Here is a 14,641-nt window from a genome sequence, read left to right as displayed (position 1 = left end):
GGTTACATTTTAATTGTATGGAATTAATTAATTATTAACTAATTAGCCAACCAATAAGGGCTTGTAATATGTATATAAAGATGGTGGATTTTTATTGTAATTTGTGATTCTGATGAAGGTGTTTATGTAAAGACGAAAGCGCGCTCAATCACCAGTGTATTTTATTCATGTCAGCTTGTGTTCTTTGTGATTTTTGTGGCATTAAAACGTTGGACTAACTTCAGCCTGATATTCCTTTACGAATGCTTTGCAGAGCATCTAAGTGGTAACTGGAGGACAGCCCTTTATGGTACAGCGACGGAGTTTTATTTCTTTTGGTAATTGTTGTGTGACGTGGTGTTTGAGTTCAGAGGTTCTTGATTAGAGTAATATTTATAAAAACTCCCTGGTGCCTTCTAGTGTCCCCCTCCCCCAGCTTTGTCCGGAAGACTTGAGCATGGCCCCCATATGTCATGGACTGTTAAAGTCAATCACTAATGCCAAACATTCTTGTTCCATACTTATTATTGTTCAGTAAAATTATCCAGATGCAGTTGATCTATTAAATTTTAATGTGGATTACAGTAACATGTCGAAATACTCCCCTGGTGTCTTCTGTTTCCCTTCCAATATATTTTTCATGCTGCAAAACCAGTTTCTCTACCGCCTTTCTGGTGATTAGAATGTAGAAAAGTATCCCTTTTGTCCATCATTCCCCTATTATATCAACTGCTTGTTGGTCTGAGGTAGTTGAGAAGTATAAACCCCCCCCCCCCAACAAACACACACACACACACACACACACATATATGTGCACCGCCACAAACATGCACACAGGCATCCTGTACATCACAAACTTCCCTCACCCAATCGCACTCACACACATACTCACCCATTTACCTATACTCATATACATCTAGCCCACCTATTTCCTAACTGAACCCATACTGTCACCACCCAGGCAGAGAGAGAGAGAGAGACACACACACACACACACACACACACACTTGTGAATCAGCAGCAAAATTCCATTCCGTGAACCGCAAAATTCCGTGAACACTCATTAGCAGTGATAAGAAGCAGCAAGTCCACACACACACACACACACACACACACACACACACACACACACACACACACACACACCCTTACTTGTGAAGCAGCAAAATTCCCAAAACTTAAAATTGTGCAGGCGGACAGGAAAATCAGGATATTTGTACAACAGTGCACTCACAGATGTGATGCGACCAGACCAGAAGAACAGGACATTAATTAAATTATTCAGGTAACAAAAGTAATAGTCCCAAAAGTGCCGCTTGGGATATACCACCCTTCTTGCCCCCCCCTCCCACTACACCACTGGTATGCAGTAATAGCGATTAAGATCAGTCTTGGATGGCCAGTCACACCCTGAAACACTTCGAGCCCATGGCAATTGCTCCCTTCAACTTCACCTTCCCTAGCTACACTACTGCTTTGTAGTTTACAGTGCGCAGCAAAAACTTCTGATCTGCTAGAGTATTCTCAGCAGTGTAATTAGGCTAGTGTCTTCCCCATTATCCATTGGCTTTAACTGTACAAACACAGGTTTTTTTGGTAATGTATCTATCCAAGGTGTAATCAGGATAGTATTTTATTTCAAAACACACACACACACACACACACACACACTTGATTTACTGGCTTATAGGTTCACAGGTTCATAGGGATCTTTAGAAGCCTAGCTAATTTATTATTTATTTATTTAACATTTGTTTACTGGGAAAGTCCAACTTGGAACAAGCTAATTTTCAGTGGAAACCCAAGGAGAAATGTTCCAGACATGTCATTGTAACTTTTAAGTATGAATAACCCAGAAATGAGCAAAGCATTTACATGTTGCCACTCTCCATGAGACAAAATGGTGTTACTCAAGGGATGAATTTGTGGTTTCCCATCCATCTGTCCAGATTACTTTTGAATAGTGAAAGAGAAGTACATGGTTTATGTGGAAAGGAAGATGATTCCAAAGCGGTAGAATTTGCTGTAATGGATATCTATTCATTTGACATATTCTGTGTATATTGCAAAAGAGATCAATATGTTTTGAGCAGATGTTTATGCCCCCACTGAACTTGCTAATGAGCAGTAGGTCTGAGAGGATAGGATCTGTTGAGGCTATGTATTTGAGGCAAAGGTCAACTCTCAGCAACTTGCATGACACTGAGAATAGGAGCAAGCCTTCAAGGTAATGAATGTAATTCTTATAATTAAGACCTTGATTTTCTTGGTGAAAAAAAATGCTGTGGGCATTCAAGTTGTGTCAAATATATGGACAGATATATGCAAAAAGGGGATTTATACTCAGAGATTGGTCTAATAAGTGCTAAACACAGTAGAATGATCACATCCCTGGACTTTGATGCCATATCATTACTAATAAGCTATGCAGTTAAAAAGGACTTTCTTACAATAGTGGATACATGGTAACTGAAATATAGTTTACTGTCTACATACATTCCCTGTTCCCATCTACTGGATCAACTTTCAGAGGTGTGTTGCCAATGTGATAGTTGAAGAGGATGTCATGCTTGCCCAAGGATAATATTACACATTTTTTGACATTCGGTTTTAGGCCATGGTTTTGACACCAGCTATTTCTATGGAAATCCCTTCTTGGAGGATCTCAGTGTTCTCTAGAGAGTTAATAATAGCACGTAATTTACAGACATCAACAAACATGGTGAACCATAAGCCGTTAACATTAGATTTGACCACCAAGAAGAAAATGCAAAAGCAAAGCAGAGTGGCCCAAGGACAGAGCCGTGTCTTACACCACTGGTGACAGATTTGTTTTTTTTTTTTTTTTGGAGTAGATGAAATTGCTGCCCTAATTTCCTGGGCTTTATTTCCTATCAAGTTACATGAGAATTTATATTTAGCTGGGAGAGTTTATTAATGATACCTGATTGTGGCATGGTATCAAACACTTTAGCGAGATCTAGATGTATAGTGTGTCCTGATTTTCTCTCATCCAGTGCATAAGTAACTTTCTTGAAGATGTCATCCAAGATCTGTAAATGATCAGCCCTTGACAAAACTAAATTGATTAGCGGCCATGGCTTTTTAGGTTGCCTGTGTCCTTGTTTATTAATTCCATAATGAATCACGTTCGGTTCCACCCAGAAGGAAAACTCGCTGTTAGACAATAACACAACATTTATTATAAGCCCATAACACACAAAGACTTCATAGCAGCAACGTTACAAATTGAAAAAAATAATAAATTTCCAACAGTAAACTAAAAAAGTTCAGCGTGAAACTGATCAAGTGCTTTCATTCACCATACTGTGGATTTCATCAGGATCAATTAACTAAGCCTATTTAAATCTTTTTTGGCGCCAACTCTTTGCAAACATTACATAGCAAGTGTCTGTATGTAATATAATATGGTATCATGTGATGCTTAATAATTAAGGATAAAATACACATTGCAATCAAACTGTACTTATCCAAAAACATTTCGGCTCATACCAACCTAAATAATCTGTACCTCATTGCGTTGCAATACATACATTCTGTTTGTTTAAACTTCACTGGGGATGTGCTTTAAAACAAACAGCCCGATCACTAGTTAAAAAATATTATCTAAAAAATATGTTAATATAATATTGATAAAATGTAACTTGAGTCTAGAATTAATAGATAATATAAACATTAAAATATATGCGTATGTACTATTATATATAAAAAATATATACAAAATAAAATGTATATAAATATTTATATAAATATTTGAAAATGTATAAAAATATATACTGGAAATATATGTATAAGGAGAATGTATATGAAATTCATTTCTTTGGGGAAAAGAAACTATGTCAATGGAAGTATGTATACTGTTATACTTAAAAATCTTCCTTCATAGTATTTGCATCTAATCTATAATGATATTTTCCATCAGACTTAGTTTATTGAATAATCTCTGTAGTGGGTTGACATGTCCTGTTTCAGGCTAGTCAGTAGGCGTCCTGGTATGTTATCTGACCCCCCAAAAAAGCATCGTTGTTGGCCTTGGATAATGTCTTGATGACTTGTTCTTGGGATGGTGGTAGCATAGATGCAGGTATATGATCTGATAATGTTGAGGGGGGTGAAGTTTGAACTAAATTTAGCTGCTAGTAGATTGGCTATATTCTCTGAGTCTGAGTAGGTTATATAATTTATTATTAGGGCTATGCAGTGCTGGGTATTGTTTTCAGGTTTCTAACATAACTATAGAAGGCTTAATAGTTGTCTTTAGCCAGAGTGGTTGTTTTTACACTTCTGACAATTCTTCATTTCTTTAATACATCGAAAAATAACTTTGGAAACAAAAATAGGTTTATATCACTATGTCAAAATTCATTTTTCCAATGTCCATATTCAACGTTATTAGAAGTAGCTGTAGGTGATGTCAGACACCCACGCTATTCAACTTAACATGCCATTAGACTTTCATTTCTACAGCACAACTTTTCACCATTTTGCAGGGGTCAGGCCACCCTGCACCGCCACACTCCCTGCAAATTATATATACCAACTCCAAGATCACACTACATTGAGGAAAGGGGAAAATTCCCTGATCCTCACTGTACCACAATCTCCATTCACAATGCTGAACTCATAATAACAAATCCCGCTTTACATTCGTTATTACGAGTTCGTACTATTCCAGTTCGGGATTGTGCAACTTTGAAACTGCACTTTCCTTGAACTGAACTGAAGTTCAATCAACAGCACTTACAGCTTTTGATAGTAAACCATTTTTACATGCTATCTGGCTTTGGTTGATTTGATCAGGGAATGGAGTTTCCTGCGAAGTTCAGCAACAGCATTTTTTGGTATGCTGGGAGTTAATTTTATTTTTAGGTGCAGTATTTTTTTCTCCTGTTATAGAGTTTGCTTCTATTTGGGTTCCATCATAGGGGGTTAGTTTTAAATGTTGCATTGTATTTACTTCTGAGGGGAACATATGCCTCTATGCAGCTAGTTACATTAGTGTACAATTTGTTAGTAAACAATTCAGTGTACATAATGTGGCCATCAGATTGGGAGAGGATACTGATTTTAGCTATGTCATTACTCAGTTTAAATAGATTAACCGTAGCATATTGCCTGAATACTGCATTATTGGGAGGTGCTTCTGGCTTCAGTATTTTAGTGATTTTGACTGATTTATGGTTAGATTTGATTAGGGAGGGAGTTACAAATGGTATGGAACATAGATGCCCCATATTGTTAATGACCAAGTCTAGGATTTTGTCATCCCTAGTTGAGGGTGCAGCCTAACTGGGCCAGAGACTTTGTATTAATAAAGTCTAGAAATATCTGGGCATACATGTTTAGGGATGTACAAGCATCCCAATTTATAGAGGGGTAGCTGAAGTCCCTTGAAAAACAGTGCTTGGCTTGATGCATAGGGAATCCATAGTAATGGGCCAGAGGTGACATAGGAGGAGTCCTGTAGTTGTCTATGATGTAATATGGGGTTTTATTAATGGTAAGTTGGATGTGGAGGAGTTCCAGGTCATTATTCTGTGTGAGGAGTCTGGAAGTGGCACTATGTTTAACAAATATAAAGATGCTCCCACCTTTATTACTCTCATCAAGTGCAAGAAATATATCAAATGGAGCACTTAAATGCAGGCTCTGATGATCTGTGTGAATGCTGAAGGTGGCAAATGAGATATGAGGACAGTTAATGTACAGGGGCCTTATGGTGGGGGGAAATCTTAAAGGAGCTCATGCTAAGAAGCATTATTAAAGGCTAGATTGGATCTGACAAGTGGCCTGGTACCCCATTAGTCAATCGCCTGACACAGATAACATGGGATACTCAGATTCCACCGCAGTCTGCTTCTCCGCTGTTTAAAAAAGAAAAACACATTGAGTGAGCTGCATTTATTTCAGTACTTATCAACTTTATCTTTTAGATAATATGAGTAACCTGAGAGGACTGCCAATGTCTATAACCAGTCTGTATGCATCATAAATGTGAGCTTTGATTTTTGTAATGGTAGTTTGTTAGACCATACAAATCATTGCATTTTAGACCAGTATTGTTTGATGTTTATTTTTTTAATTTAATGTGCATCTTTTCTTGCTGCAAGCAATTTGTACAGTTATTTCTTCTTGTTTTTCAAATACCTCAGAAATGAGAATGCTTAATGTTGGTAGAGGCATCTGAAAAACAGATAGCTCAGATGTCTGCAGATTGTCTTAGATATAATACCTGGTCATTTGATATGTGTCAGAGGTTCTTTCACACAGTTGGATGCTAAGCACTTCCTTCAAAACAAAGAGCTGCTTTTGCGAAGCAAGCCAAGAAGTGCTTTGCACCCTCCAAGATATACACAGTGTTGAATTCTAGTTGCCTGCAGCTAGATCATATGGGCAGTGGGAAGAACTAGCACTGTGGCAATGGTCCTGGCTACACCCTAGTCTGCTTTCTCCAGTTTACTGCATTTATTTTTGACAAAGGGTCATGACACTTTGCAGAAGGGTCACCACTAGCTCATTATCCCTGCCTTTTAAAATAGATCATTATCCATGCCTTCTATTTTTTTCTGGAAAAAGGTGCCTTAAACCATGGTCCATCTGCTATTTGTCAGTCTATGCTGGACAATCCTCTCAGGAAATTAGAGAAATAGCATAGGACTCTACAGCTCAGATGGCTTAGTGGTAAATTGCTGTGGCTATGGTGTGCAGGGTCCTGGGTTCAAGACTTGCAAGGGCTGATTATTTTTGAGGTGGGAGGTTGGCATAATGTGTAAGGTGTTTACCTTACAAAAAAAGGTGCAGGGTTTGATTCTCACATGGGGTAACTGGCTAGGCTTAAGTAGTCCACAAGTACAGCTAGCCTAGTACTAATCTATGAACCTATGACTAATGTTTGCATTCTCATCTTCCTCCTCCTCCCTCCCTTTCTTCCTGCTTTTCTCCCAGGCAATTCAGACGATCCAAATTTTCTCAGAAAAAAAAATAATTGGTTGTCCTCACTTTTTCTTATGCAATACTTAATGTTTTTTCTTCTAGTAATAACCCAGATGTCATTTGTTGGGTTTGTTTCTTTAATCTCTTACTGTGTTTACACCATTATTTTCACAACTCCTAATGGCTGTTCATTCTTCTGCTTGCCCAGATTGTTATACTTATGCTGGATTACAATAAATCACATCTGATTCACCACTATCAACCTACTTACACTGAACGTTTCTGCAACAGTATTGTATCACACATACAGATAAATTATCTGGTCTCTTTTTTTTTGTAGGGTAATTATTCTATAGTTTATCAATACATTCTCCAGCAACCAACAATGACAATACCTTATTCTGAAATACCCATACCAGGGCTTCTTTTCTATTATATTTCAGGTAAAGTTCTTTTCCTAATTATTTATTTATTTTCTCATTTATATTCTTTATTATTTGTTACCCAGGAATGTGTGTGGACCCTTCTTAGCCAAAACCTAGGCCAAAAGGGTGAGGATAGATACTACATATTCTCTCCAATTCTTGCATTTTCAGTTAAGTCAGCTAGTCAACTGGTTTTGATTGATGAGTTAGAGAGCTAAGAGTTGGAGCTTTGCAGAAGAAACAGCTGATTTGATCCAGGCATGTCTGCTAAATCTGCAGTTTCAAAAGTGAATAGAACAGCTCATCAGGTCTGCCAACATGTTAAAGTCCCCTTGGAAATTAATTACTGAAAGTGTGATGCCTGTGTATTTCCTTCCTATGCTGTTTGAGTGATGGAGAAGACAACAATGTCTTTGTACCAACTGATAAATAGATGTGAAGATCTGTAATAGTGTACTGCTATAGTAAGTGTACCTCACAGGCTACATTATGTCTTTTTCAGATACAGTGGCAGCATCTCAAAATGTTGCTAGAATTCATGCCTTTAATTTTAACTTCATAGGAGGTTCAAAAAAGAAAAAAAACACTGGGACAGTCAAATACTTTTATTAAAAGTTGCAAGTTAAAACTTCTCATAAAAGTTAAAACTTTGACCAACAAGGCTTCCTCAGGTGAATACATTTTAACAGTTTCAGTCATCAGTTAAATAATCAGTAAAATCACATGACATAGTTTCAAACCTTTTGATGTAATTCCCTTAACTAGGGTTTTAAAGTGAAACTGTCATTTAGTCCTGATGGTATGTGAGACCTTATCCGCAAAATCCATTTCATTTCCTCATTTTATGTTAACAACTTTACATACCCTCCCCTCAAGGGTTTATAAATCACCTTCAATATCATTAATTTAAATACATGTTGATCACCCTTCTCTAAAATATGCTTACTTAATGCATTTGTTAATAGCTTACATTTAATGTCACTATTATGGCCAGCTATACGTTATTTAAACTTCCTGTTGGTCATGCCCACATAGTAACAATCATACTGTTCACACTTAGCCATGTACACCAAGTTACTAGTGTTACAATTCCCATAAGCTTGAAGTATAAATTCTCTTTTAGTCACAGGGTGTCTTATTGATTGATTAGTATATAAATGTTTACAGTGAACACAATTATTACATTTGTATGTGCCTTGCTTATGTCTAAAACCAGTAAAAAAAAAAAAAAAAATGGTTTTGGTTGCTCCTTATAACATAATGTTTGTTTTAACGTACAATTGCGTTTATAACCAAACACTGGCCCTTCGGCAACAAGTTCTTGTAGGCCTTGAACATCCCTTAAAATTTCCCAATGTTTCGCCATTATATTCTTGACTGCTAGGGTGTTCCTATTATAAATAAGCATGCATCTTGTCCTATATTGTCTGATTCGTGTCCTTTCATTTTCTTGATGCCCATTGCTAAAATATGGGACTATTTCATGCTTTAAGTGTTGCTATTTAACCTCATTATGTGCTTTATCCACTGTTCTCTCTGAATAACCCCTTTCAATGAATTCCTGAGTCATATTTATTAACTGATAATTTAGCCTCTCATGTTGTGTATTTAACCTTACAACTCTCTGCATTCGGTTCAAAACTATATTTTAAACATAAAGTGGGGGGTGCATAGTATTCCGATGTAAATAATTGTTACACTTCACTTCCATCTTATACATTTCAGTGTGTACTTCACCACTTCCTTTTCTTATTAACATAACGTCCAAAAATGCAATGTGTTCTAATGAATATTCATATTTAAATTTAAAAAAAGAGGTGCTTTTATTTGCATATGCCAAAAATCTGTGAAAATGTTCTACATTCCCCTCCCATATTAAAAAAGGTCGTCCACAAAATGCTTGTAGAACACAATATGCTCCCTATACGTATTGGATGTAGACAATACTTACCTTTCCTCCCATATATGACTGAAGAAAAGGAAACCCAAAAACAATGCAGAAGCCCTCGTAGTCCTTAACGCAATTTATTAAAACAAATAATACACAGCGTTTTCGCCACGCACATATGGTGGCTTCTTCAGAGGAAACAGAGGCAGCCAAACAGAATCAATTAAATACTAAAAGTTAATTGAAATCCAATGCTGTCAATTAACCATAATTCATGCATCAAAGTGCCTTCATCAAAACTAAGGCAATGGATTACTAAAATGTTACTCGTAGCTTAAATACATGCTACACTGTTAGTACAATTAAAACACTGTGACCATACATTAAAAACACGTCAGTCAGACAGAATAAAACACAATTTTTAAAAATCAAGTCATAATTAAAAAAATATATGTACATGAAAGAGGATGTCACAGATCCTGTGTGCACATAATAGATGGAAAAGACAAAATGCCTAATGGTCATTCGAATTAAAGCATTGTTTTAAACAGAATGACAAGGCATAATGAACAAGTAAATAACTTTTTAATAAAAGATATTTTATACAATGAAAAAACCAGTAGTGTAGACAGGACCATATATAATGTAATGTATAAATGTGAAGAAGGCAGCTCAGACCAATACTTACTAAGTCAGGTGCCAACACAAGAGTGGACAACACTGACCCCAGATGGTATAAAGCTGCACCCACAATTAATGGGCTGTTGCAAACAAAACCATACAAAGGTATCAAAACAAGTAAAAACCTTTATAATGGAGAAGTAAAAAAATAATGAGAAAGGAAAAAGCCTATCTCATATACGATTTTAATTTAAGGTAAGGTGCAATATTGCAGCTTTCGTTCAACCCCGGAGGGTTGAAAGCATTAAGCTTAAGTTGCCATAACAGCTCATTTGTCTCAAGTATAAGGGCAGTCGGACCACCGCGTGGTGGAATTGGGAGATGGTCAATACCCATGAAGGAAAAGACATGCCCAGGAAAGGAGCAAATGTGCTTGGCAAGTGCATTTTCACATCTCTTGTTCCTGATTGCGTACAGATGCTGGTACAATCTGTCCTTAAGCCTTTATTTGCATATGCCAAAAATCTGTGAAAATGTTCTACATTCCCCTCCCATATTAAAAAAGGTCGTCCACAAAATGCTTGTAGAACACAATATGCTCCCTATACGTATTGGATGTAGACAATACTTACCTTTCCTCCCATATATACATGACTATGTTCGCATATGTGTTAGCTACACTCGTTCCCATCGCTCCACCCTTTTGTTGGTAATATAGCTTTGTGTCAAATAAAAAGACTTTATGGGTTAATACTAATCTCAACATCTCATATAACATGTTAATTTTTTACATACTGTACCCAGAAAATCTTTCTAAGAATGTCTTAGTGCTAGCTATACCATCATCTTAGTGCTAGCTATACCATCTTCATGTGGTATGGAGGCAAAAAGTGAATTGACCTGTTGACCAATTATAGAATTGTTTCACAAAGCTAGCTGTATCTTTCAGTATGGTGGGCATTTTGTCTAAAACTATCCGTAGTTGCTGTTCAAGATATTTAGACAATGGCTCAGTGACCCACCCCCTTGATGACACAATAGGCCTCATTGGGGGGTCACTGATGCTTTTATGCAACTTCGGTATGCCATACATTATTGGCAGCTTAGGGTTTTCAACAAACAAATAGTTAAAACAGATCATCTGTAAGTAACCCAATGTCATGCATTTCACACAACTTCTTATTAAACTCCAAATACAAGCCATTGCATCACCTCTTGTAATAGACCAGTATTGGTAATCTTGCAGCATCCTACTGGTTCTTTGGACATCATTGGAGGTTACTAGGATAATGGCCCTGGGACCTTTATAAGCCTAGCCAAAAGTTTATCCCCAAAAAAGAAACTTCAATCCGCACCTATCTCCCCTGTCAGTGAGGGACACAGGTGAAACCCCTCGGACAAATTTGTGGTTTCCAATCCACTCATCAAGGTTGCAGTTGAAGAGGGTCAGAGACGTATTTTGTTTGACGTGTATGGGGAGTCTATTCCAGAGATGGGGCAGCTTCTGGGAGATAAACCTGTCTCTCCAGCAGGTTTTGTTAATGTCACATAGTAGATTTAGGCCTTTTGATATGCCAGATATGCACCTCATTTTAAGGAGCCTTTGAGGTTGACATTGCAGATTCACACTTGAGGAAATACTAGTTTATGACTAAACTTTTCCACCTGTTTACTCCTCATATTTTGATTATATTTTTTGTTGTAGACACAGATAAGAGTAAGCCTAGCCATATCTTACAAGATAGACTAGTTTACCATGTTCTAAGAGCAACAATTTTTTAACTAAAACTCTCAGTAACCCTAATGATCATTAATAAAGGCAAGTGACCACAGGTACCCTAAAGATTGTTTCTTGCCTAGGTCAAGGAACCCCATCATCTGGATCATTCTAGCAAATGAGGTTATTGTTCTCATGTCTTATACACCCAAGCCATTAACTACTTGACACACACACACGCTCTATTTTACAATACATTTTTGAGGCACACATGGAGTTAGTCATACATTTTTTCCAGTCATGTTCCAAGCATGAATTTCTAAAAAATATTGTACTCATCTTCTAACATATCCTAGTTGCATATTTTGACCTATACCCCTTATGTACTGACTGACCCAGCTAGCAGCAACTTTTGTATAACTTCAAGGGAGTGGTTGACTGAGGGTTAGAGCTCATATCCAGAAATGTTCTATTATGGGTTCTGAATGTTCTATTCTCTGATGCATTTGTGTTTTGAGGATATTTAACTTAGTTTTAGGTCTCCTTTCATCTCCCAGTATCTGTCTTCACAAAAAGTTTTCACAGTATTTCACCAGGAGGACAGTTGGGTAAATTATGTCTGAAACAGCCTTATAAAGCATGGCTATCACTCCTGAATCCCAATACTTTTAAGGCAGTAGACTATACAAATGGTAGTGTGGTGTTGCATACAGTAGCTTTCATCTATATACTGTTGATATCTGAATAACTTACATAATTTCTGTCTGCCCGTGGGTGGCCCCTAAAAGAGATTTTTGTTCTTAGTGAGCTTTTCTAGTTAATTAAGTGAAATAAACACATTTGTAAACAAAAATAGGTAACATTGAAATGATCTCAATTAACCAAGATTGAGCCCTAGATGTTGTTTGCCAGAGAAATGGGTCTGTTTTGTGTCAGCTGACATGAGTATTGGAGAAATAAGGCATTTCAGGTGATGCTGCTTCTGCAGAGGTAGATATGTACCAAAGATAGATACCTACATTTTCTAGTAGTGCCATTGGAGAACCTTACGTGATCGAGGCTGTCACATGGTACAGTACAGTAATGCTTCACCCTGAACATGAGTATATGTTGCCCTGGTAGTTAGCTTTTATAAGACAAGGTTACAGCAAACCTTTCTGTTTAATAGGATGACACCCAGTATCTAAATGTTTTGCTGTTTTCATTAGACAAATATACTATAGAATGTTTTTGAACTCCACTGCATTCCAGAGGAGGTACCACAGAGAAGGAACTGATGTGTGGCAGTAGAAGCTGCAAATATTAAAGAAAAGCGAAGAGAATTAATTTGGTGGGCTAAAATGAGTTGCACCTCTGACATGATTGTTTAAACTAAACAAAAGAAATAGTAAAATGAAGGATTTTTTTGTCCTAGCTTGACAGGTATGCACAAGAAGATCTGAGGAAAGGACTAAAGCTTTATAATACAACAGATAACTTGGGCCTAACCAACGCTTGGGATATTGTACAGAATGATGTAAGTAGAATGTGATGATTCTTTTTTCTGATTTTGTTTACTTGCACTTGATGTTGTACTTATATCAGCTTTACATTTAACTGTGAGAGAGGTTTGACACAGGTAATTGCAATACATTTTCACCTATGGATCTGCCAGCTTACATCAGTCTTCTTCCTCTGTAGAAGCTAGTACTGACAAATTAAACAGCACATCAGAATAAACAGTCAGTCATAGGTGTTTTGGTTAAATACATCCCCCCTCCCCACAAAAATTTAAATATTTAATTCTGTTCAGAATGTAGCAATGTTAGTCCATGTAGATCATTAAATGTATTGAGAATTCTATAGCCACATACCATATCACAGATGTTCTCATTAGATATTCATTACATTGATCAGTGCTGCAGTAGCCTTAGCTGTATGAGTTATATCCTGCCAAGGATATAACAGCCAACCAGCTTGCAAAGTTTTAGGGCATCTTCCATGCACCCAAACTGTCAGGCACATTGAGATGAGATGACTAAAAGACAAGCTTGGGCACCAAGCCCTTTACAGCTTTACTGCCACAGAATAGTACACTCCTCTTGAGGCTTTTGAGGATTGACGTTAGGCTTGTGCTGTGCCTTTACTGGGCAGATAAGTTTCTTTTTGGGGGAAAAAAATTCCATTCAGTTATTTATGTTGATTATTAATACTTTCATCTTGTCCGTGGTAGTGGTGCTGTGGTAGCGTTGTCGCCTCACAGCAAGACGTTGTCCTGTTTGATTCTCAGCTAGAGCATCTTCTGTGTGGAGGCATGCGTGAATGGGCATGCCTTCGTTGAAGGTTGTGCATCAGGGCTGGTAACTCGGCACGTAAAAATTCACTACCAAACATTAGCGGACCGGAGTTCCGCTGAGGCGACCCCTAACCGGGATAAGCCGAAAGACACAACATTAATACTTTCATCTTAAGGAAAGTAATTTTAAAGCTACAAATTTGTATTTTAATGCACTGTCATGAGAGTGTATTGTAGAGGTGTGCACCACTAAACATACTTCCACACAACGTCCAACAGCATTTACGTCCATACTGTGCTAAATGGATGTAAACGCGATCAGCCATTGTGCAGACGGATGTTAAGTGGAGCACAATACAAAGTATAGAGTGTTCGCTTAATGTCCACGCCACTTAACGTTCTATGGAACAAAACCTGTCCCAGATGTTAAGCAGTGCATACCTGTACTTTTAATTGAGAGCACTCTTTTTTTCCTGTCAGCTTAAAAGTTGTTTAAAATATTAAAAAAAAAATTAAAAACTTTTTGTCTTTGAAATTGTGTTTATTTTACTTTTGGGAGCTGGGAAGTGTTTTAAAGTGACTTTTAAAGACTAAATTTTTACCGGCTTTTACTGTTTGTTTTCCATGGAAAAGAGGCTCCATTTTCAGTTTGACCATTGAACAAACAGTCAATCCCAAGGTTGGTCCTTCTTCCAGCCACAAAAATAAAAAGTTAAGCAAACAGTCTTTGCCTCCACAGTAGGCTAGCAATTTTCCTTAGCTGCAGGTGGGTGACTCTGCTG

At 37.3% G+C, this 14,641-nt stretch overlaps 1 protein-coding gene across 1 annotated transcript in view; it reads left to right on the top strand.

The window, feature by feature from the left end:
* Positions 1-14,641, top strand: part of LOC122810586 (tetraspanin-4-like) — a 662,136-nt gene that overhangs the window by 515,271 nt on the left and 132,224 nt on the right. The window contains exon 5 of the mRNA XM_044082164.1: positions 12,999-13,100. Within this exon, the coding sequence (XP_043938099.1) occupies positions 12,999-13,100 (102 nt within the window). The remainder of the gene's footprint in view (positions 1-12,998; positions 13,101-14,641) is intronic.

This window comes from Protopterus annectens, chromosome 9.part0, assembly GCF_019279795.1.
Source record: "Protopterus annectens isolate FY-2018-M chromosome 9.part0, PAN1.0, whole genome shotgun sequence".
NCBI lineage: Eukaryota > Metazoa > Chordata > Ceratodontiformes > Protopteridae > Protopterus > Protopterus annectens.
The sequence above is the reverse complement of the archived record's forward strand: the minus strand, read 5'-3'. Positions and strand labels throughout refer to the sequence as shown.